General features: G+C 48.8%; 1 protein-coding gene across 2 annotated transcripts in view; it reads right to left on the bottom strand.

Annotated features, from left to right (window-relative positions):
* The window catches only part of MAU2 (MAU2 sister chromatid cohesion factor), a 158,918-nt gene that overhangs the window by 97,647 nt on the left and 35,548 nt on the right, over positions 1-25,723 (bottom strand). For both annotated transcript variants that reach the window (XM_063914566.1, XM_063914567.1), the window contains exons 10-13: positions 9,274-9,377; positions 9,119-9,196; positions 8,829-8,894; positions 8,479-8,562 (exon numbers count right to left, since the gene is read on the bottom strand). In XM_063914566.1, the coding sequence (XP_063770636.1) occupies positions 8,479-8,562; positions 8,829-8,894; positions 9,119-9,196; positions 9,274-9,377 (332 nt within the window). The remainder of the gene's footprint in view (positions 1-8,478; positions 8,563-8,828; positions 8,895-9,118; positions 9,197-9,273; positions 9,378-25,723) is intronic.

Genomic DNA, 25,723 nt, shown 5'->3' with positions numbered 1-25,723 from the left:
TGTGCCCGGACGAGCGTACACAATAAGGAAGGATTTATGAATCCCGGGTAAGACTCATACCAGCCACACCAATCACACTGTACAACCTGTGATCTGAACCCAGTTAACAGTATGATAACAGCGGAGCCTCTGAAAAGATGGCTCACAACAATAATAACCCGATTTTTGTAACTATGTACAAGTAATGCAGATAATCCGCACTTGGGATGGGCGCCCAGCATCCACTACGGACTCCGAGAAATAGAATTATCGGTAAGTAAATTCTTATTTTCTCTATCGTCCTAGTGGATGCTGGGGTTCCTGAAAGGACCATGGGGATTATACCAAAGCTCCCAAACGGGCGGGAGAGTGCGGATGACTCTGCAGCACCGAATGAGAGAACTCCAGGTCCTCCTTAGCCAGGGTATCAAATTTGTAGGATTTTACAAACGTGTTTGCCCCTGACTAAATAGCCGCTCGGCAAAGTTGTAAAGCAGAGACCCCTCGGGCAGCCGCCCAAGATGAGCCCACCTTCCTTGTGGAATGGGCATTTACATATTTTGGCTGTGGCAGGCCTGCCACAGAATGTGCAAGCTGAAATGTATTACACATCCAACTAGCAAAAGTCTGCTTAAAAGCAAGAGCACCCAGTTTGTTGGGTGCATACAGGATAACAGCAAGTCAGTTTTCCTGACTCCAGCCGTCCTGGAACCTATATTTTCAGGGCCCTGACCACATCTAGCAACTTGGAGTCCTCCAAGTCCCTAGTAGGCGCAAGACACCACAATAAGCTGGTTCAGGTGAAACACTGACACCACCTTAGGGAGAGAACTGGGGACGAGTCCGCAGCTCTGCCCTGTCCGAATGGACAACAGATATGGGCTTTTTTGAGAAAAAAACCACCAATTTGACACTCGCCTGGTCCAGGCCAGGTCCAAGAGCATGTTCACTTTTCATGTGAGATGCTTCAAATCCACAGATTTGACTGGTTTTAAACCAATGTGTTTTGAGGAATCCCAGAACTACGTTGAGATCCCACAGTGCCACTGGAGGCACAAAAGGGGGTTGTATATGCAATACTCCCTTGACAAACTTCTGGACTTCAGGAACTGAAGCCAATTCTTTCTGGAAGAAAAATCGACAGGGCCGAAATTTGAACCTTAATGGACCCCAATTTGAGGCCCATAGACACTCCTGTTTGCAAGAAATGCAGGAATCGACCGAGTTGAAATTTCTTCGTGGGGCCTTCCTGGCCTCACACCACGCAACATATTTTCGCCACATGTGGTGATAATGTTGTGCGGTCACCTCCTTTCTGGCTTTGACCAGGGTAGGAATGACCTCTTCCTGAATGCCTTTTCCCTTAGGATCCGGCGTTCCACCGCCATGCCGTCAAACGCAGCTGCGGTAAGTCTTGGAACAGACATGGTACTTGCTGAAACAAGTCCCTTCTTAGCGGCAGAGGCCATAAGTCCTCTGTGAGCATCTCTTGAAGTTCCGGGTACCAAGTCCTTCTTGGCCAATCCGGAGCCATGAGTATAGTTCTTACTCCTCTACGTCTTATAATTCTCAGTACCTTAGGTATGAAAAGCAGAGGATGGAACACATACACCGACTGGTACACCCACGGTGTTACCAGACCGTCCACAGCTATTGCCTGAGGGTCTCTTAACCTGGCGCAATACCTGTCCCGTTTTTTGTTCAGACGGGACGCCATCATGTCCACCTTTGGTAATTCCCAACGGTTTACAATTATGTGGAAAACTTCCCCATGAAGTTCCCACTCTGCCGGGTGGAGGTCGTGCCTACTGAGGAAGTCTGCTTCCCAGTTTCCATTCCCGGAATGAAACACTGCTGACAGTGCTATCACATGATTTTCCGCCCAGCGAAAAGTCCTTGCAGTTTTTGCCACTGCCCTCCTGCTTCTTGTGCCGCCCTGTCTATTTACGTGGGCGACTGCCGTGATGTTTTATCCCACTGGATCAATACCGGCTGACCTTGAAGCAGAGGTCTTGCTAAGCTTAGAGCATTATAAATTTACCCTTAGCTATATTTATGTGGAGAAAAATCTCCAGACTTGATCACACTCCCTGGAAATTTTTTCCTTGTGTGACTGCTCCCCAGCCTCTCGGGCTGGCCTCCGTGGTCACCAACATCCAAAACTGAATGCCGAATCTGCGGCCCTCTAGAAGATGAGCACTCTGTAACCACCACAGGAGAGACACCCTTGTCCTTGGATATAGGGTTATCCGCTGATGCATCTGAAGATGCGATCCGGACCATTTGTCCAGCAGATCCCACTGAAAAGTTCTTGCATGAAATCTGCCGACTGGAATTGCTTCGAAGGAAGTCACCATTTTTTTACCATGGCCCTTGTGCAATGATGCACTGATTTTAGGAGGTTCCTGACTAGCTCGGATAACTCCCTGGCTTTCTCTTCCGGGAGAAACACCTTTTTCTGGACTGTGTCCAGAATCATCCCTAAGCACAGGAGACTTGTTGTCGGGATCAGCTGCGATTTTGGAATCTTTAGAATCCACCCCTGCTGTTGTAACAGTATCCGAGATAGTGCTACTCCGACCTCCAACTGTTCCCTGGACTTTGCCCTTATCAGGAGATCGTCCAAGTAAGGGATAATTAAGACGCCTTTTCTTCGAAGAAGAACCATCATTTCGGCCATTACCTTGGTAAAGACCCGGGGTGCCGTAGACAATCCAAACGGCAGCGTCTGAAACTGATAGTGACAGTTCTGTACCACGAACCTGAGGTACCCTTAGTGATAAGGGCAAATTTGGGACATGGAGGTAAGCATCCCTGATGTCTCGGGACACCAGATAGTCCCCTTCTTCCCGGTTCGTTATCACTGCTCTGAGTGACTCCATCTTGATTTGAACCTTTGTAAGTGTTCAAATTTTTTTAGATTTAGAATAGGTCTCACCTAGCCTTCTGGCTTCAGTACCACAATATAGTGTGGAATAATACCCCTTTTCTTGTTGTAGGAGGGGTAATTTAATTATCACCTGCTGGGAATACAGCTCGTGAATTTTTTCCCATACTGCCTCCTTGTCGGAGGGAGACCTTGGTAAAGCAGCCTTCAGGAGCCTGCGCAGGGGAAACGTCTCGACATTCCAAACTGTACCCCTGGGATACTACTTGTAGGATCCAGGGGTCCTGTACGGTCTCAGCGTCATGCTGAGAGCTTGTCAGAAGCGGTGGAACGCTTCTGTTCCTGGGAATGGGCTGCCTGCTGCAGTCTTCTTCCCTTTCCTCTATCCCTGGGCAGATATGACTCTTATAGGGACGAAAGGACTGAAGCTGAAAAGACGGTGTCTTTTTCTGCAGAGATGTGACTTAGGGTAAAAACGGTGGATTTTCCAGCAGTTGCCGTGGCCACCAGGTCCGATGGACCGACCCCAAATAACTCCTCTTCCTTTATACGGCAATACACCTTTGTGCCGTTTGGAATCTGCATCACCTGACCACTGTCGTGTCCATAAACATCTTCTGGCAGATATGGACATCGCACTTACTCTTGATGCCAGAGTGCAAATATCCCTCTGTGCATCTCGCATATATAGAAATACATCCTTTAAATGCTCTATAGTCAATAAAATACTGTCCCTGTCAAGGGTATCAATATTTTTAGTCAGGGAATCCGACCAAGCCACCCCAGCTCTGCACATCCAGGCTGAGGCGATCGCTGGTCGCAGTATAACACCAGTATGTGTGTATATACTTTTTATGATATTTTTCCAGCCTCCTGTCAGCTGGCTCCTTGAGGACGGCCCTATCTATAGACGGTACCGCCACTTGTTCTGATAAGCGTGTGAGCGCCTTATCCACCCTAAGGGGTGTTTCCCAACGCGCCCTAACTTCTGGCGGGAAAGGGTATACCGCCCATATTTTCTATCGGGGGGAACCCACGCATCATCACACACTTCATTTAATTTATCTGATTCAGGAAAAACTACGGTAGTTTTTTCACATCCCACATAATACCCTCTTTTGTGGTACTTGTAGTATCAGAAATATGTAACACCTCCTTCATTGCCCTTAACGTGTGGCCCTAATAAGGAATACGTTTGTTTATTCACCGTCGACACTGGATTCAGTGTCCCTGTCTGTGTCTGTGTCGACCGACTAAAGTAAACGGGCGTTTTAAAAACCCCTGACGGTGTTTTTGAGACGTCTGGACCGGTACTTATCGTTTGTCGGCCGTCTCATGTCGTCAACCGACCTTGCAGCGTGTTGACATTATCACGTAATTCCCTAAATAAGCCATCCATTCCGGTGTCGACTCCCTAGAGAGTGACATCACCATTACAGGCAATTGCTCCGCCTCCTCACCAACATCGTCCTCATACATGTCGACACACACGTACCGACACACAGCACACACACAGGGAATGCTCTGATAGAGGACAGGACCTACTAGCCCTTTGGAGAGACAGAGGGAGAGTTTGCCAGCACACACCAAAAACGCTATAATTATATAGGGACAACCTTATATAAGTGTTTTCCCTTATAGCATCTTTTTTATATATTTCTAACGCCAAATTAGTGCCCCCCCTCTCTGTTTTAACCCTGTTTCTGTAGTGCAGTGCAGGGGAGAGCCTGGGAGCCTTCCCTCCAGCCTTTCTGTGAGGGAAAATGGCGCTGTGTGCGGAGGAGATAGGCCCCGCCCCTTTTTCGGCGGCCTCGTCTCCCGCTCTTAACGGATTCTGGCAGGGGTTAAATATCTCCATATAGCCCCCGGAGGCTATATGTGAGATATTTTTAGCCAAAAAAGGTTTTCATTTGCCTCCCAGGGCGCCCCCCTCCCAGCGCCCTGCACCCTCAGTGACTGCCGTGTGAAGTGTGCTGAGAGGAAAATGGCGCACAGCTGCAGTGCTGTGCGCTACCTTAAGAAGACTGAGGAGTCTTCTGCTGCCGATTCTGGACCTCTTCTCGTTTCAGCATCTGCAAGGGGGCCGGCGGCGAGGCTCCGGTGACCATCCAGGCTGTACCTGTGATCGTCCCTCTGGAGCTAATGTCCAGTAGCCAAGAAGCCAATCCATCCTGCACGCAGGTGAGTTCACTTCTTCTCCCCTAAGTCCCTTGTTGCAGTGATCCTGTTGCCAGCAGGACTCACTGTAAAATAAAAAACCTAAGCTAAACTTTTCTAAGCAGCTCTTTAGGAGAGCCACCTAGATTGCACCCTTCTCGGCCGGGCACAAAAATCTAACTGAGGCTCGGAGGAAGGTCATAGGGGGAGGAGCCAGTGCACACCACCTGATCCTAAAGCTTTACTTTTTGTGCCCTGTCTCCTGCGGAGCCGCTATTCCCCATGGTCCTTTCAGGAACCCCAGCATCCACTAGGACGATAGAGAAACTACGGGTAGTTTTTTCTCTCCAAACATAATACCCTTTTTAGTGGTACCTGTAGTTATATCAGAAATGTGTAACACCTCTTTCATTGCCTCAATCATGCAGTGAATGGCCTTAGTGGGCATCAGGTTAGACTCATCGTCGTCGACACTGGTGTCAGTATCAGTGTCGACATCTGGGTCTGCTTGCGGTAGCGGCCGTTTTAGAGCCCCTGACGACCCATGCGACGCCTGGGCAGGCACGAGCTGAGAAGTCGGCTGTCCCACATTTGGCATGTCGTCAATTTTCTTATGTAAGGAGTCTATACGTGCACTCATTACTTTCCATAAGCTCATCCACTCAGGTGTCTGCCCCGCAGGGGGTGACATCCCTTCTAAAGGCATCTGCTCCGCCTCCACATCATTATCCTCATCAAACATGTCGACACAGCCGTACCGACACACCGCACACACACACACACACAAGGAATGCTCCGAATGAGGACAGGACCCACAAAAGCCCTTTGAGGGGACAGAGTGAGAGTATGCCAGCACACACCAGAGCGCTATATAATGCAGGGACTAACTGAGTTATGTCCCCTATAGCTGCTTTTTCTATATATTATATACTGCGCCTAAATTTAGTGCCCCCCCTCTCTGTTTTTACCCTGTTCTGTAGTGTAGACTGCAGGGGAGAGCCAGGGAGCTTCCTTCCAGCGGATCTGTGAAGGAGAAATGGCGCCAGTGTGCTGTGAGAGATAGCTCCGCCCCTTTCCCGCGGACTATTCTCCCGCTTTTTTCCATATTCTGGCAGGGGTATTTTCCACATATATAGCCTCTGGGACTATATATTGTGGAGTTTTTGCCAGCCAAGGTGTTATTATTGCTTCTCAGGGCGCCCCCCCCAGCGCCCTGCACCCTCAGTGACCGGAGTATGAAGTGTGTATGAGGAGCAATGGCGCACAGCTGCAGTGCTGTTCGCTGCCTTGGTGAAGACTGATGTCTTCTGCCGCCGTTTTTCCGGACCTCTTCTTGCTTCTGGCTCTGTAAGGGGGACGGCGGCGCGGCTCCGGGACCGAACACCAAGGACTGGGCCTGCGGTCGATCCCTCTGGAGCTAATGGTGTCCAGTAGCCTAAGAAGCCCAATCCGGCTGCAAGCAGGCGAGTTCGCTTCTTCTCCCCTTAGTCCCTCGCTGCAGTGAGCCTGTTGCCAGCAGGTCTCACTGAAAATAAAAAACCTAAATCTATACTTTCTTTCTAAGGGCTCAGGAGAGCCCCTAGTGTGCATCCAACCTCGGCCGGGCACAAAATCTAACTGAGGCTTGGAGGAGGGTCATAGTGGGAGGAGCCAGTGCACACCAGGTAGTCATAAATCTTTCTAGAGTGCCCAGCCTCCTTCGGAGCCCGCTATTCCCCATGGTCCTTACGGAGTTCCCAGCATCCACTAGGACGTCAGAGAAATCCAAAATATTAGTGGATTGTGAGGAAGAAATGGCCCGCTTAGATGACCCCTTGGCCCCAGAGGGACATGAGGTGGACTTTTGTTTAACCAAAGTCTGATTTAATTGTTGTAACTGGGTAGACAAAGTATCCGCCCATGATGGCGGATTAACTAAAGGGACAATATATGGCTGCAATGGCAAAGGAGGCCCCACAGGGGGCGTGAGACGCGTTACAAGCATAGTCAGCATATTTGAAAAAGCTGGGTCTTGAATGACCACAGGTGCCACAGACGGACTGGGAGATGTATGACCACCAGCACCTGAACCAGCAGCTAACACTTCCCCCACTGGTGAATCCATGACGACAGCACAGCATGCTGCAGGAGCGTCCGCAGATGTCCCAACCTGTGTAGCAGACATCATGTGGGATGTAGCCTTAGGATGTAATAGTACAATATAGTCAGACAAACACAAAAAAAACCCAGCAAATAATCCTGTGTTTTGTGTCAGTAAATACAGAGCACAAACAGTGGATAAAAGTGGTGTGGGGTGACTGAAAAACACAGTGAGAAATATAAACCGTGTAGCACTATATATTATATGAGACCCTGACACACCTAGTTCCCCAGGGTACAGAATATAGTAATAGCAAACGTGCGATACACAAGAGTGTAATCCACACAGCAGCTATAGGCACACTCAGGCACACAAAGCAGGAATTATCATAATATAACAATAAAACTGCACTGGAGTAGTAATTGCACATAGATATGCATGTATACAGATATTACAATGCACAGCAAACACTGGATGTATATCACAGAATACTTGTACTAAATATGCAGATAGAGGTACACTTGTTCTTAACTAACACTGTCTAAAATGACATGTAGAATACTTGTGTCTGTAAATGCACAGCGCTGATGATACAGGCGGATTTACAAAGGATACAGTGCCCAGCAGTCACGGAGATCAGCCCAGCTATGTAATGGCGCCAAAATCTCTTCAGGGAGTGAGGGAGAGAGATGCAGCTTCAGGGTGGGAACACCAGCAGAAGATGGCGCTCGAACCTGGGGGAGGGGCCTTATCCCCTCTGCTGAACTTCACCACCGGGTACTGTGGAGCCTTGTGCAAATAGATTTTAATAAATCCGACCTGTGCTCCTTGCCCTGGTGGATATAGTGGGGTCCCTGTGCGACAGCAGCGGTGGTGTGCCTGAAGAAAACCTGTGCATCTCTGCTGCAAGTACCCGGGAACCAGGCCACGGGAGTATGAAGCGCCGCTGATGGAGGTGATGGAGCCGCAGCACAGCATGTCATAAAGACATAGAAAGTGCTGCGGCCCTTGAAGTCTTCTAAAAAAAAAAAAAACTCTTTCAGGGCTGCCTAGTGCAGCCCCACCTGTTAGTGACCTGCACTGCAGGCAAAAACTTACAAATTGAGCTCCAGTGCCTGGAGGCGGGGCTATAGAGGAGGCGGTGCAGTGCATCCTGGGAACAGTCAGTCAAAGCTTTAGCCTGTTGGTGCCTCGGATCAAGATCCAACTCTACACCCTGATGTTATTCCCTGTGGAATACCAGTGTACCCCGCTGCGGAAATATCTTTTGTTAAATCAGACACTCACATACACCTCAAAATGTCTCAGGACAAGATATGGTCAGGGATTGAGTAACAGATTGCCATGTTTTTTGTGAAACTTTGGTTCTACTTACCTCTTGGTGTCGGTTTCCTTCTCGAATATAAACACTTGCTAGATTTGTCACTATAAAAGTCCACAACTCCTGGTGCGTGGTGAGCTGTCAAAGATACAAAAATTGATAACGAAAGCTCCAAAACGCTGTTGACTAAATTGGAAGAACTGGCAAATATATAATCAATGTAGTGACACTGCAACGGAGGACGTTAAATCAGTTTCCTCAGTACTGAGGAGCCAGCTGATCACCAATATCTCAATGCACAAGAGAATATGCCCTCAGGAAACACAAGAGGAAGAAATACACCCAGGACTGCCACTTCTTTGCCTTTGCTCACACGTACAAATAACTGCAAATTGTAAACTCACCCTAAGAGCAGTCGTGAATTGCGCCTCTGCATTATCCATACAGTTCACAGAGATGCAGTATAAACCCTAGAGGGAGAAGTAATGTTCAGAATTATGATATAAGATGGACCTCTATAAAAAATACTGCAGAAATAGCATGCATTGTTCAGGTTATAAGGTGCCTGGGCATTACTTGGGGCTAGTTACATGAACTTATGTTTTCACGCTGCTTATTGCAAATGTTATGAACAAAATAACGGGCTAAAAATGTCTATGTGAATACTTTAATCAGTAGATGGGCAACACCTTACCAGCAACGTGTGGAGCTGAGCTGCATGATTAGTAAATAGCCGAGGCGACTGCTGACACAGTTGACAGACTTGGGAGATCTAAGCAAAAGGGAGGAGAGTAATTTTAATAAAGGCTTCAACACTTAATAAGGGTGTGCACTCATTTCCCCACTTACCTCTTGTAAAGCTGTGGCTTTGTGGCCTGTGACCAGACGGCACATGATTATGTGTTCCAGCAGGATAACTTGGAAGGACGACAAGATTGGACTGCTATCCAGCACTGAAATAGAACAGATGGGAACGTCAACCTATTAGGTTGTCTGTGGTGCACTGCAGCAGTTTGTTTGGGTTTTTTTTCATTATTATTGACGTAATGCATGAAATATTAAACATAGTACAAAGTAGTTAGTGCATGTACATATTTAAGAAAGCCCAACATGAAGACATTTGTTGGACAAAGGTATATTGTGGACAGTTGGTTGTACAGTTGTCAAAGAAAAAAAGCAGGCGTTGGTAGCCCCACAGAAATAAAGCAAGCAAATAGAAAATGACAATTAAATGATGTTTAACTTTAATAAAGTCTGACCGAGCACCCTCCCCCCACAATTACACTGAAATTGGAGGATCACCCTTAACCATACATGCCTAGGAGGTACCAAGTTCTGAATTGGGGTCTTTATGGCTGTGGAGAGGGTCACAAAGCTCTCCCACATTTCAAGAAATATTTCGGTTTTAGCCTCTTTTTCCTGCACAACCTCCACCCACGCCATGCGGAAGAGATAAAATAGTTTTGTTTTAAAAAGAGATACTGTATGGTAGGGAACTAAGGATATATCCAGACCTGCAAAGTAGACTTTTGGCCTGCTGCGCTGACTGCCAGTAGTAACCACCTGCCTCCATTTGAGATTCTAAGCCCTCATGGGAAAATACTAAACAATGCCCATTCAGAGGTTAATGACAATGACATATTCACTCTTCATACTCTCCAGATAACAGGGGTACATAGGCTGACCCTCCTGAAAATCAGAATTGGACATGAAAGGGAGATACAAAGATTTGTCATGTTTGTGGCGCATTGTGTGCCACAATCTCCTGGGAGGCCAAAGAAGCGGGTTCTCTCTCACTAATCAGAACCTTCTGATCGTGGAGGTGTAAAAAAATGTTCCTGAGCGTAAAGGAGCTCTTGTAGCCAAAATCTACAAATTAGGGTCAAGACCATAAACAATTTAATAAATCCCCTGACTCCTATCCTGCTGGAGTTGGGAGCCTGACAGCAGCCGCCAGCGGCCACCCACCAGCGCCCACTCATTGATTTGCCCCATTACCCCGCAGCTGCCAGCACCAGGGAGGGGGCAGAGACAAGTTCCGCAATGCGCAGGAACTAACCTGCATGGCGGCAGAAGGAAGCTCAGAGCTACAGTATAAGTGAATCGTGCGGCGACCTGCGCTCTCCTCCTCCTCTGCCTTCTCTCAGGCAGAAGCTTTGGCGCCTTGCTGCACTCTCCCGCCAGAGGCTCTGGCTGCACAGGACCCAGGTGAGAGGGGCTGAAGGAAAAGTGACTACAAGTAGTGTGGGCAGGGGGGGCAGTTCACCCCCACATCCGTGTAACCGGCACTATACTGGTGTATTACGTGTAACTGGCACTATACTGGCGTATTACGTGTACCCGGCATTATACTGGCGTATTACGTGTACCTGGCACTATGCTGGGGCATTATGTGTTACTGGCACTATAATTAGGCATTACGTGTAAGGCTGCCAATTGTGTGTGTGTGTAGGAGGGTGATAATACGATTTATATACACTGCTCAAAAAAAGGGAACACTTAAACAACACAATGTAACTCCAAGTCAATCACACTTCTGTGAAATCAAACTGTCCACTTAGGAAGCAACACTGATTGACAATCAATTTCACATGCTGTTGTGCAAATGGAATAGACAACAGGTGGGAATTATAGGCAATTAGCAAGACACCCACAATAAAGGAGTTGTTCTGCAGGTGGTGACCACAGACCACTTCTCAGCTCCTATGCTTTCTGGCTGATGTTTTGGTCACTTTTGAAAGCTGGCGGTGCTTTCACTCTAGTGGTAGCATGAGACAGAGTCTACAACCCACACAAGTGGCTCAGGTAGTGCAGCTCATCCAGGATGGCACATCAATGTGAGCTGTGACAAGGTTTGCTGTGTCTGTCAGCGTAGTGTCCAGAGCATGGAGGCGCTACCAGGAGACAGGCCAGTACATCAGGAGACGTGGAGGAGGCCGTAGGAGGGCAACAACCCAGCAGCAGGACCACTACCTCCGCCTTTGTGCAATGAGGAACAGGAGGAGCACTGCCAGAGCCCTGCAAAATGACCTCCAGCAAGCCACAAATGTGCATGTGTCTACTCAAACGATCAGAAACAGACTCCATGAGGGTGGTATGAGGCCAGACGTCCACAGGTGGGGGTTGTGCTTACAGCCCAACACCGTGCAGGACGTTTGACATTTGCCAGAGAACACCAAGATTGGCAAATTCGCCACTGGCGCCCTGTGCTCTTCACAGATGAAAGCAGGTTCTCACTGAGCAGACGTGACAGAGTCTGGAGACGCCAAGGAGAACGTTCTGCTGCCTGCAACATCCTCCAGCATGACCGGTTTGGCAGTGGGTCAGTAATGGTGTGGGGTGGCATTTCTTTGGGGGGCAGCACAGCCCTTCATGTGCTCGCCAGAGGTAGCCTGACTGCCATTAGGTACCGAGACGAGATCCTCAGACCCCTTGTGAGACCATATGCTGGTGTGGTTGGCCCTGGGTTCCTCCTAATGCAAGACAATGCTAGACCTCATGTGGCTGGAGTGTGTCAGCAGTTCCTGCAAGACGAAGGCATTGATGCTATGGACTGGCCCGCCCGTTCCCCAGACCTGAATCCAATTGAGCACATCTGGGACATCATGTCTCGCTCCATCCACCAACGCCACGTTGCACCACAGACTGTCCAGGAGTTGACGGATGCTTTAGTCCAGGTCTGGGAGGAGATCCCTCAGGAGACCATCTGCCACCTCATCAGGAGCATGCCCAGGTGTTGTAGGGAGGTCATACAGGCACGTGGAGTCCACACACACACACACACACACACACACTACTGAGCCTCATTCTGACTTGTTTTAAAGGACATTACATCAAAGTTGGATCAGCCTGTAGTGTGTTTTTCCACTTTCATTTTGAGTGTGACTCCAAATCCAGACCTCCATGGGTTAATACATTTGATTTCCATTGATAATTTTTGTGTGATTTTGTTGCCAGCACATTCAACTGTGTAAAGAACAAAGTATTTAATAAGAATATTTCAATCATTCAGAGCTAGGATGTGTTATTTTAGTGTTCCCTTTATTTTTTTGAGCAGTCAATTTGTAATTTGATAACTTAATATATAGTTGTGAGGCTATGCCCACTTTCCCAGAAGCCTTCATTGTGCACATTGGGGGGAGGGGGATGCTTCAAAAAGATTTCGTTCAGGGTGCTAGTACGCCTGGAGCCGGCCCTGGCTATTGTCTGGGTGCTTCCTGTAATCAGAGTATATACACAATGGCTGCTGCACCCCCCACCCCCCATGAACTCTAATGTATCTGCCTGTGCGATTGGGTATGTACTGGAGAAGCCAGTGCCTCCCCCACCATTGACCTCACCGCACGTCACTGAGGGGTACATAGCCTGACCCTCATGAAAGTCAGAATTGGACATGAAATTAAGATACAAAGATTTGTCATGTTTGTGGCGCAGTGTGCGCGACAATCTCTTGAGAGGCCAAAGAAGTGGGTTCTCGCTCACTAAATCGCAACCTTCTAATCGTGGAGGTGTAAAAAAGCGACTGAATCTCCCCCTTCCCAAAATTTCCTCTCCAGGGCGTATCAGCATAAATTTCCTCTCGAGGGTGTATCAGCATAAACTATCTGATCATGTAGCAAGTCTTCGAGATAACGTAAGAGAGCTGCTTGGGAATAGCACTGTACATTACAGAAATGAATACCGCAGTTTAATTTGGGGCCTTCATCCTTGCCAAATAAAACGTCGGAAGAGAAATGTATGTGTAACATCTTTAGGAGTCAATGGTAACGGGAAGACCTGGATCAGGTACACAAGACGGTGAAAGTTATCATTTTAATGAGGTTTTCATTACCAATATATGAAATGGGGAGGAACTTCCAGCTCACACAGCTGACAAGTAAAATAATGTAAGTGAAGTCCCAGGTTTTGTGGGTTTTTGACCCCCAGATAGGCAATAGTAAGAAACCTGATTGCCAGGATAATGAGGCAGCATCCACTACAAAAAGAGGAGGATCACAACCAAAAACGTCAGATTTAGCCCAATTTACAGTGAAACCAGATACTTCCCCAAATAATTTCAATGTATCAATTATATGTACTTATAAGTCAAAAGGGTTCAGAGGCGTCGGAATGGGGGTGGGGGCAGCTCGTTTCCCCCAAACATGACAGGCGCCATTCACCCAGACCCGCGATTGCCCGCTTGTGCCTGCCGCCGCCGATACTAGCAGTGCCAGCCCTATAAATACAGTATGTGGCAGAGTAAGGCGCTGCACATAGAGGGCGCTCCGGCTGCGTACCGTGATTCACTGACTTCACTGTTATCGATAGTCAGTGCTGCTGCGGACGCGCCTGTACTCCCCCCTCCTGTGTAGTACTGCATCGAGCATGCATATGTAATGAGCGCTCATTAAAAATGCACAAACTATGCTGGGGCTGGACGTAGCAGTGGAGGGACTTGGAGACTTGTTTGAAAATGTAGGGGGCGCCTGCTCCTGCCCACCTGCCAGGCATCCTGTGGAGGCATGTGTGTGTATCTGGCACTGTGGGGGCATAGGTGCATCACAAAAATCATGTTAACACAACGGGAACAGGAACCGCAACAGCTTAACCAACAATACTTAACCAAGTAACCATGAAGGAAACACAAAGCACTGGGCGGGCGCCCAGTATCCTCTACGGACTACGAGAAAAGGATTTATCGGTAGGTAATTAAAACCGCTCTCTTACGTCCTAGAGGATACTGGGGTCCACATAAGTACCATGGGGATGTACCAAAACTCCCAAACCAGGTGGTAGAGTGCTGAGGTTCCTGCAAAACTGACTGACCAAACTGAAGGTCCTCAGAGGCCAAAGTATCGAACTTGTAGAACTTAGCAAACGTGTTCGAACCAGACCAAGCGGCTGCTCGGCACAGCTGTAAGGCCGAGACACCCCGGCAGCCGCCCAGGAAGAACCCACAGATTTAGTAGAGTGGGCATGAACAGATTTAGGCACAGGCAAACCTGCTGTAGAGTAAGAATGCTGGATAGTAAGCCTTATCCAGCGAGCAATAGACTGCTTAGAAGCACCCAATTTTCTTGGGATCATAAAGCACAAACAGCAAGTCGGATTTTCTGTGACGCGCTGTCCATTTGACATAGATCTTCAAAGACTGCACAACATCCAGGGACTTTGAAGTAGAAGAGGTGACAGTAAGCACCGGAATAATGAAACGCAGACACCACCTTTGGAAGAAACAGCTGACGAGTTCTGAGTTTAGCTCTATCTTCATGATAACTCAAATAGGGGCTCTTGTGAGACAACGCCCGCAAATGCGACACACATCTTGCCGAAGCCAAGGCCAACAGTGCGATGGTCTTCCACGTAAGAAACTTTACATCAACCTCCTGTAAAGGCTCAAACCAGATTGTAGAAACTGCAACACCACGTTGAGATCCCAGGGTGTCGTGGGGGGCACAAAAGGCAGCTGGATGTGCAGAACACCTTTCAAGAACGTCTGAACCTCTGGAAGGGAAACCAACTGTTTCTGTAAGAAAATTAATAAGGCAGAAATCTGGACCTTTACGGATCCTAGGCGTAGGCCCACATCCACACCAGACTGCAGAAAAAACAGAAAACGACCCAGCTGAAATTTCTCTGCAGGAAATTTCCTGATTTCACACCAAGAGATGTATTTTCTGCAAATCCAGTGGTAATGTTTAGACGTTACCCCCTTTTCTGGCTTGGATCAAGGTAGAATTACCGTGTCCGGAATCCCTTTCTGGGCTAGAATTAGGCACTCAACTTCCATGCCGTCAAACGTAGCCACAGTAAGTATTGATAGACGAATGGCCCTTGTTGGAGAAGATCCTTCCGAAGAGGTAGAGGCTACGGATCCTCCAGAAGCAGTTCCAGTAGATCTGTGTACCAAGCCCTTCTTGGCCAATCCGGAGCAATGAGAATTGTTTGAACCCTTTCCCTTTTTATCCTTTTGAGAATTCTTGGGATCAATGGAAGTGGGGAAAATACATACACCATCTGATAGACCCACAGAGTCACCAGAGTCTCCACCACCACTGCCTGTGGGTCTCTTGACCTGGAGCAATACCGCTGGAGCTTCTTGTTGAGACGAGAGGACATCATGTCGATCTGAGGAGTCCCCCACTGACGAGTTAAGCACCCGACCACCTCCGGGTGAAGGCCACACTCTCCTGGGTGGAGGACGTGTGTGCTGAGGAAGTCTGCTTCCCAGTTGTCGACGCCAGGAATGAAGATCGCAGACAGCGCCACCGCGTGTCTATCTGCCCAGAGGATGATCCTTGTCACCTCTGACATTGCTGCTCTGCTCTTCGTTCCGCCCTGTCAGTTATTGTAAGTCACATCGTCTGACTGAACCTGGATGGCTAGATTGTGAAGAAGATGAGAAGCCTGCAGAAGGGCGGTGTATATGGCCCTTAGTTCCAGAACGTTGATCGGAAGAATGGTTTCCTGACTTGACTATTTTCCTTGGAAGTGTTCCCCCTGGGTGACTGCTCCCCAACCTCCGAGGCTTGCGTCTGTGGTTAGCAGAATCCAATTCTGAATCCTGAACCTTCAGCCCTCCGTCAGGTGAGAAGTTTGTAGCAACCACAGAAGAGAAAATAAGATTTTACTTACCGATAAATCTATTTCTCGGAGTCCGTAGTGGATGCTGGGGTTCCTGAAAGGACCATGGGGAATAGCGGCTCCGCAGGAGACAGGGCACAAAAAGTAAAGCTTTTCCAGATCAGGTGGTGTGCACTGGCTCCTCCCCCTATGACCCTCCTCCAGACTCCAGTTAGGTACTGTGCCCGGACGAGCGTACACAATAAGGGAGGATTTTGAATCCCGGGTAAGACTCATACCAGCCACACCAATCACACCGTACAACTTGTGATCTAAACCCAGTTAACAGTATGATAACAGCGGAGCCTCTGAAAGATGGCTTCCTTCAACAATAACCCGAATTAGTTAACAATAACTATGTACAATTATTGCAGATAATCCGCACTTGGGATGGGCGCCCAGCATCCACTACGGACTCCGAGAAATAGATTTATCGGTAAGTAAAATCTTATTTTCTCTATCGTCCTAGTGGATGCTGGGGTTCCTGAAAGGACCATGGGGATTATACCAAAGCTCCCAAACGGGCGGGAGAGTGCGGATGACTCTGCAGCACCGAATGAGAGAACTCCAGGTCCTCCTTAGCCAGAGTATCAAATTTGTAAAATTTTACAAACGTGTTCTCCCCTGACCACGTAGCTGCTCGGCAAAGTTGTAATGCCGAGACCCCTCGGGCAGCCGCCCAAGATGAGCCCACCTTCCTTGTGGAGTGGGCCTTTACAGATTTAGGCTGTGGCAGGCCTGCCACAGAATGTGCAAGTTGGATTGTGCTACCGATCCAACGAGCAATCGTCTGCTTAGACGCAGGAGCACCCATCTTGTTGGGTGCATACAATATAAACAACGAGTCAGATTTTCTGACTCCAGCTGTCCTTGCAATATATATTTTTAATGCTCTGACAACGTCCAGTAACTTGGAGTCCTCCAAGTCACTTGTAGCCGCAGGCACTACAATAGGCTGGTTCAGATGAAATGCTGACACCACCTTAGGGAGAAAATGCGGACGAGTCCGCAGTTCTGCCCTGTCCGAATGGAAAATCAGATATGGGCTTTTGTAAGATAAAGCTGCCAGTTCTGACACTCTCCTGGCCGAAGCCAGGGCTAGAAGCATGGTCACTTTCCATGTGAGATATTTCAAATCCACCTTCTTTAGTGGTTCAAACCAATGAGATTTTAGAAAGTCCAAAACCACATTGAGATCCCACGGTGCCACTGGAGGCACCACAGGAGGCTGTATATGTAGCACTCCCTTAACAAAGGTCTGGACTTCAGGGACTGAAGCCAATTCTTTTTGAAAGAAAATCGACAGGGCCGAAATTTGAACCTTAATAGATCCCAATTTGAGACCCATAGACAATCCTGATTGCAGGAAATGTAGGAATCGACCCAGTTGAAATTCCTCCGTCGGAGCACTCCGATCTTCGCACCACGCAACATATTTTCGCCAAATTCGGTGATAATGTTGCACGGTTACTTCCTTCCTTGCTTTAATCAAAGTAGGAATGACTTCTTCCGGCATGCCTTTTTCCTTTAGGATCCGGCGTTCAACCGCCATGCCGTCAAACGCAGCCGCGGTAAGTCTTGAAACAGACAGGGACCCTGCTGAAGCAAGTCCCTCCTTAGAGGTAGAGGCCACGGATCTTCCGTGATCATCTCTTGAAGTTCCGGGTACCAAGTCCTTCTTGGCCAATCCGGAACCACTAGTATCGTCCTTACGCCTCTTTGCCGTATAATTCTCAATACTTTTGGTATGAGAGGCAGAGGAGGAAACACATACACCGACTGGTACACCCAAGGCGTTACCAGCGCGTCCACAGCTATTGCCTGCGGATCTCTTGACCTGGCGCAATACCTGTCCAGTTTTTTGTTGAGGCGAGACGCCATCATGTCCACCATTGGTCTTTCCCAACGGGTTACCAGCAAGTGGAAGACTTCTGGATGAAGTCCCCACTCTCCCGGGTGAAGATCGTGTCCGGGATGAACACTGCTGACAGTGCTATCACATGATTCTCTGCCCAGCGAAGAATCCTTGCAGCTTCTGCCATTGCACTCCTGCTTCTTGTGCCGCCCTGTCTGTTCACATGGGCGACTGCCGTGATGTTGTCCGACTGGATCAACACCGGTTTTCCCTGAAGCAGAGGTTCTGCCTGGCTTAGAGCATTGTATATTGCTCTTAGTTCCAGAATGTTTATGTGAAGAGACGTTTCCAGGCTCGTCCATACTCCCTGGAAGTTTCTTCCTTGTGTGACTGCTCCCCAGCCTCTCAGGCTGGCGTCCGTGGTCACCAGGATCCAATCCTGTATGCCGAATCTGCGGCCCTCCAATAGATGAGCACTCTGCCACCACCACAGAAGAGACACCCTTGTCCTTGGAGACAGGGTTATCCGCAGGTGCATCTGAAGATGCGACCCTGACCATTTGTCCAACAGATCCCTTTGGAAAATTCTTGCGTGGAATCTGCCGAATGGAATTGCTTCGTAAGAAGCCACCATTTTTCCCAGGACTCTTGTGCATTGATGTACAGACACCTTTCCTGGTTTTAGGAGGTTCCTGACAAGCTCGGATAACTCCTTGGCTTTTTCCTCCGGGAGAAAAACCTTTTTCTGAACCGTGTCCAGAATCATCCCTAGGAACAGCAGACGAGTTGTCGGCATTAACTGGGATTTTGGAATATTCAGAATCCACCCGTGCTGTTTTAGCACTTCTTGAGACAGTGCTAATCCCATCTCTAGCTGTTCTCTGGACCTTGCCCTTATTAGGAGATCGTCCAAGTATGGGATAATTAATATGCCTTTTCTTCGAAGAAGAATCATCATCTCGGCCATTACCTTTGTAAAGACCCGAGGTGCCGTGGACAATCCGAACGGCAGCGTCTGAAACTGATAGTGACAGTTTTGTACAACGAACCTGAGGTACCCCTGGTGTGAGGGGTAAATTGGAACGTGGAGATACGCATCCTTGATGTCCAAGGATACCATAAAGTCCCCCTCTTCCAGGTTCGCTATCACTCCTCTGAGTGACTCCATCTTGAACTTGAACTTCTTTATGTACAGGTTCAAGGACTTCAGATTTAGAATAGGCCTTACCGAGCCATCCGGCTTCGGTACCACAAAAAGAGTGGAATAATACCCCTTCCCTTGTTGTAGAAGAGGTACCTTGACTATCACCTGCTGAGAGTACAGCTTGTGAATGGCTTCCAAAACCGTCTCCCTTTCGGAGGGGGACGTTGGTAAAGCAGACTTCAGGAAACGGCGAGGTGGATCTGTCTCTAATTCCAACCTGTACCCCTGAGATATTATCTGCAGGATCCAGGGATCTACCTGCGAGTGAGCCCACTGCGCGCTGTAATTTTTGAGACGACTACCCACCGTCCCCGAGTCCGCTTGAGAAGCCCCAGCGTCATGCTGAGGCTTTTGTAGAAGCCGGGGAAGGCTTCTGTTCCTGGGAAGGATCTGCCTGTTGCTGTCTCTTCCCTCGACCTCTGCGTCGTGGCAGATATGAATAGCCCTTTGCTCTCTTATTTTTAAAGGAACGAAAGGGCTGCGGTTGAAAAGTCGGTGCCTTTTTCTGTTGGGGAGTGACTTGAGGTAGAAAGGTGGATTTCCCGGCTGTAGCCGTGGCCACCAAATCTGATAGACCGACTCCAAATAACTCCTCCCCTTTATACGGCAAAACTTCCATATGTCGTTTTGAATCCGCATCGCCTGTCCACTGTCGCGTCCATAAAGCTCTTCTGGCCGAAATGGACATAGCACTTACCCGTGATGCCAGTGTGCAGATATCCCTCTGTGCATCACGCATATAAAGAAATGCATCCTTTATTTGTTCTAACGACAGTAAAATATTGTCCCTGTCCAGGGTATCAATATTTTCAATCAGGGACTCTGACCAAACTACCCCAGCACTGCACATCCAGGCAGTCGCTATAGCTGGTCGTAGTATAACACCTGCATGTGTGTATATACTTTTTTGGATATTTTCCATCCTCCTATCTGATGGATCTTTAAGTGCGGCCGTCTCAGGAGAGGGTAACGCCACTTGTTTAGATAAGCGTGTTAGCGCCTTGTCCACCCTAGGAGGTGTTTCCCAGCGCTCCCTAACCTCTGGCGGGAAAGGGTATAATGCCAATAATTTCTTTGAAATTATCAGCTTTTTATCAGGGGCAACCCACGCTTCATTACACACGTCATTTAATTCTTCTGATTCAGGAAAAACTATAGGTAGTTTTTTCACACCCCACATAATACCCTGTTTAGTGGTACCTGTAGTATCAGCTAAATGTAACGCCTCCTTCATTGCCAAAATCATATAACGTGTGGCCCTACTGGAAAATACGGTTGATTCGTCACCGTCACCACTGGAGTCAGTGCCTGTGTCTGGGTCTGTGTCGACCGACTGAGGCAAAGGGCGTTTCACAGCCCCTGACGGTGTTTGAGTCGCCTGGACAGGCACTAATTGATTGTCCGGCCGTCTCATGTCGTCAAACGACTGCTTTAGCGTGTTGACACTATCCCGTAGTTCCATAAATAAAGGCATCCATTCTGGTGTCGACTCCCTAGGGGGTGACATCCTCATATTTGGCAATTGCTCCGCCTCCACACCAATATCGTCCTCATACATGTCGACACACACGTACCGACACACAGCAGACACACAGGGAATGCTCCTAACGAAGACAGGACCTACTAGCCCTTTGGGGAGACAGAGGGAGAGTTTGCCAGCACACCCCAAAAGCGCTATATATAACAGGGATAGCCTTATAATAAGTGCTCCCTTATAGCTGCTTTATATATATCAAAATATCGCCATAAATTTGCCCCCCCTCTCTGTTTTACCCTGTTTCTGTAGTGCAGTGCAGGGGAGAGACCTGGGAGCCGTCCTGACCAGCGGAGCTGTGAGAGGAAATGGCGCCGTGTGCTGAGGAGATAGGCCCCGCCCCTTTTCCGGCGGGCTCGTCTCCCGCTATTTAGTGAATCCAGGCAGGGGTTAAATATCTCCATATAGCCTCTGGGGGCTATATGTGAGGTATTTTTAGCCTTTATATAGGTTACATTTGCCTCCCAGGGCGCCCCCCCCCAGCGCCCTGCACCCTCAGTGACTGCGTGTGAAGTGTGCTGAGAGGAAAATGGCGCACAGCTGCAGTGCTGTGCGCTACCTTTAGAAGACTGCAGGAGTCTTCAGCCGCCGATTCTGGACCTCTTCTGACTTCAGCATCTGCAAGGGGGCCGGCGGCGCGGCTCCGGTGACCATCCAGGCTGTACCTGTGATCGTCCCTCTGGAGCTGATGTCCAGTAGCCAAGAAGCCAATCCATCCTGCACGCAGGTGAGTTCACTTCTTCTCCCCTCAGTCCCTCGTTGCAGTGATCCTGTTGCCAGCAGGACTCACTGTAAAATAAAAAACCTAAGCTAAACTTTTTCTAAGCAGCTCTTTAGGAGAGCCACCTAGATTGCACCCTTCTCGGCCGGGCACAAAAATCTAACTGGAGTCTGGAGGAGGGTCATAGGGGAAGGAGCCAGTGCACACCACCTGATCTGGAAAAGCTTTACTTTTTGTGCCCTGTCTCCTGCGGAGCCGCTATTCCCCATGGTCCTTTCAGGAACCCCAGCATCCACTAGGACGATAGAGAAATCCTGGCTTTTGGTGACAGACTGATCCTCTGGTGCATGTGTAGATGCGAGCTGGACCATTTGTCCAGCAGATCCAGCTGGAAGGTCCTTGCGTGAAACCTTCCGTACTGCAGTGCCTCGTAAGAGGCTACCATCTTTCCCAGGAGGTGAATGCACAGATGTACCGATATGAAGAGGAACTGGAACAATGACCAGAGTCTATAACAGTGTTTGAATTGCTGCTTGTAAGGTCATACTTGCTTCCGGTGAAGCTGGTAAGCCAGGTTTGAAGAATCTGGGAGGTGGGATTTCCTGAAACTCCATTCTGTAGCTCTGGACAATAAGATCTTTAACCCATGGATCCAGGCATGATGTGGTCCATACGTGACTAAAATATCGTAACTGGGCTCCCACTTGCCTGTTGACCAGGCAGTGCTGTCCAGAGTCATGCTGAAGGCTTTGTGGAAGCAGAACCTGAGGTCTGATCCTGTGAGACTGCATTTGCAGGCTTTTCTCTATTGCCTTTGAAGGCAATAAAAGAACCCTTGGCCTTACCTTTAAATGTTGCTGTCCGAAAGGACTGCAAAGTAGGTGCAGAATAAGATTTTCTAGCCGGGAGTGCTGTGGAAGGAAGGTATGTAGACTTACCCACAGTAGCCTTGGATACCCACATATCCAGTTCATCTCCAAAAAGGGCTTCACCTGTGAAAGGAAGGCTTTCCACGCCTTTCCTGGAATCCATAGTCCACTCGCGGAGCCACAAGCCCCTGCGTGCTGACACTGGAATCCGGTCTGAAGATCGACAGTGTCTAGGTCGACAATGTTTAGGTCGACCACTATAGGTCGACAGTCACTAGGTCGACATGGATGGAAAGTCGACAGAGTTTCTAGGTCGACAGGTCTAAAGGTCGACATGAGTTTTTCACATTTTTTGGGGGGGGGATTTTTTCATACTTAACGATCCACGTGGACTACGATTGGAATGGTAAAGTGTGCCGAGCGAAGCGGTAGAGGAGCGAAGGCACCATGCCCAAAGCATGGCGAGCGAAGCGAGCCATGGGAGGGGACGCGGTGCACTAATTTGGGATCCCGGTCACTCTACGAAGAAAACGACACCAAAAAATAAATAAAAAATCCTCATGTCGACCTTTAGACCTGTCGACCTAGCACATGTCGACCTAGAAACCCTGTCGACCTAGTGACTGTCGACCTAAACATTGTCGACCTAGACACTGTCGATTTGATGAACCACACCCGCTGACACTGCCATGGCAGTGGTGCATGCGTTGAAAAATCCAATCTCCTTTATGGCCTCCACCATAAAAAGTTAGCAGAATCCTGTATATGCTGTAGGAGTAAAATAATCTCTCCCCTGGATAAGGAATCTAATCCGTCAATTAGATTACCAGACCATTTTGCAATGGCCCTAGTGATCCATGCACAAGCTATAGTGGGTCTTTGGGCCACCCCCGCCGCTGTGTACAGAGACTTAAGAGTGGACTCAATCTTGCGGTCTGCAGCATCCTTCAACGAAGCTGCCCCAGGAACAGGTAAAACTATATTATGTGACAGCCTGGAAACCGAAGCGTCCACTATCGGTGGGTTTTCCCACTTTTTCCCTGTCATCCTGAGGGAACGAAAAGGATGTAATTAACCTTTTTGGAATCTGAAACTTCCTGTCAGGATTAACCGAAGTTGCGTCAATGAGGGAATTTAATTCCCTAGGTGCAGGAAAAGTAGCAGAGGATTTCTTTTTCACATTAAAAAAGGATTCCTCCTCATCCTCTGACACCTTGTCAGGAATGTGTAAGACCCAGTGATCGCGCTGAGCGAAAAAATTTGTGGGTCCCAGGGACCAATTATGTTAAAAAATTGGGGTCCTACTCCACTGTTTCTGGGTCCCATCACATATTATGGGAGAAGAGGCAGGGAGAAGCCGGTTTGAGCTGGAGGTAGAGGAAGGGAGAAGTTAGAGTACAGCTGTGGGTAGAGGGGGTAAGGGCAGGCAGTGCTGGGGGAAGGGAGGGGTAAGTGAAGATAACAGTTGGGATAGTGCTGAGGGGCAAGGAAGGGGCTAGGAGCAGGCAGTGCTAGGGATAGTGAGGGGCAAAGGGTATACAGCGGCTGGGGTAGTATTGGGGGGCAAGGCGGGGGTTAGAGGCAGACAATACTGGGGGTACGGAAGAGGAAAGGGTAGATAGCAGCAGGGGCAAGTAGTGTTCAATGCTTTAAGTGTAATAACACTTAAAAATTGCTGTGATCCTAGCTCACCGCTCTGTCACTAGAGCCACACACCGCAATCACTGCACTCTTACTAAAGACACACACTATAATCAATCACTACTACCCTGTCACTACAGCCACACACTGTCTTCTATGTACTTTCTCTGCTACCCCTTCTCCATACTTTCTGCAACTATATCCTGCCTGCAGCGGCCCGTCACCTTGTGGATGCCCGCCTCCGGTGGCCCTGGCCTCTGTTGGGGTCATACGTACACACACACACACACATTTACAGTGTGTCACACAATGTCGGCATGATCAGTAACATACAGGGTATGGTCCACGGGCTGAGTTACCCGTGTTCAGCAGCTCAGTGTTGCCCTAGTACTGCTAGCCCTGGCTCCTGGGCACACACCAATCCACCAGCTGTAAGAGCAGTACACATGTCTGGCGGGGAGAGTTGTCTATGTCCCCCTGGGACACCCAGCAGCGCCTGCTAGGCTCTAAACTCATGCTATGTATGCCCGCAGTCACCGGGTCACAAAAGGAAACCCCCACAACTGGGGCACAGCAGACTCCATCCAGTGGTGGGTCCCTCTGCGCAGTCTCTCCGGGCCGAGCCCCTGTATTGCTGCAGCAGGCACTCCGCCAGCCCCTCCAGCTGCCGCGGAGTCCATTGCTTCCTTCAGCACCGCTATCCACCGGAGAAGGGCTGTTTGTATTGCTGAACTTGCAGTGTGGCTGGTGCGTGGGACGCTGCCAATGGTAGTTACACCACTGGGTATCGGAATTCCACCAGCAGCTCTGGCATAGGCTGCTGCTGCTCGCCACGGGAGGAACTAGTGGGTAGGCGGAACATTAACTCCCGAGCGCGGCACCCTGCTGGCGGCATATTTACTTTCTCAGAATGGGTGGGAGTCCCCAGGGACGTGCTCCAGTGGGATTTGCTACAGGTTTAATGAATGATGTCTCATTTGCCCTTTTAGTGTCTTCTCTGCAGCTGGGCAAGGGAGACATCATTCATTAAACCTGTAGCCAATCCAGGTGGAGCGAGTCCTCGAGGACCCACCCATATTGAAAAAGTGAGTTACCGTGCCTCAAAATCGGGTAAAATACGTTTTGTGAACACTGAGACCTCTCTAATCAATCAGGGCCTGTATTACCTGTGCTAAAGCTGCATCCCACCCCCCCCCCCATCAAGCCCACCTCCCCCTCCTCTGGGTCTGATACATCATCATCGGTATCAGCCTGCATGATTTTGGCCTGAGTACGCTTCTGGTGACAAATAGCAGGGGTCTGAGAAGCCAGGATGACCACTGAATCTCTATTCATCAGGTCATCTACAGATTGCCATAAGTATTGCGTCTCCTTCTCATTTTGGGACAATTTGTTTGAAATATTTGAAATCATCCCTTTTAATTAATCTAACCATATAGGTTCAGATCCACTAGCTGGAGAACGTGTACTATCCCGAGTACACTAATGATCCCTGCGATTGAGAAAAGCACCCTGCTGTGCATGATACACACTCCTTTGGCATAATAATGTAAAAGAACACACACACACACACACAGAGGAATAGGTTAATAAGCACAGTTAAACCCACACAGAGCCCTTCTAGGGGGAGACAAGAGTATTGGAGCCAGCCACACAGCGTCCCTATAGCTAAAGTATAGACTTAGCTGGGTCGCAAACTGAGTACCCTTAATAGGGTTCAGTACACCAGATTATTGCTCACCCCCCCCTTCCCTTTGCTATGACCCCCTGGTACCGCTGAGGTGCTCTGGAGTCCGTGTGGAGGAGCTGCGCTTTCCCGTCAGGCTGTCTGTGTTCAGCTGCAGAAGGGAAAATGGTGCTGGTGAGCTGCTAA

The sequence above is a fragment of the Pseudophryne corroboree genome, chromosome 1, assembly GCF_028390025.1.
Source record: "Pseudophryne corroboree isolate aPseCor3 chromosome 1, aPseCor3.hap2, whole genome shotgun sequence".
NCBI lineage: Eukaryota > Metazoa > Chordata > Amphibia > Anura > Myobatrachidae > Pseudophryne > Pseudophryne corroboree.
This window is presented reverse-complemented; position numbering and strand designations above follow the sequence as displayed.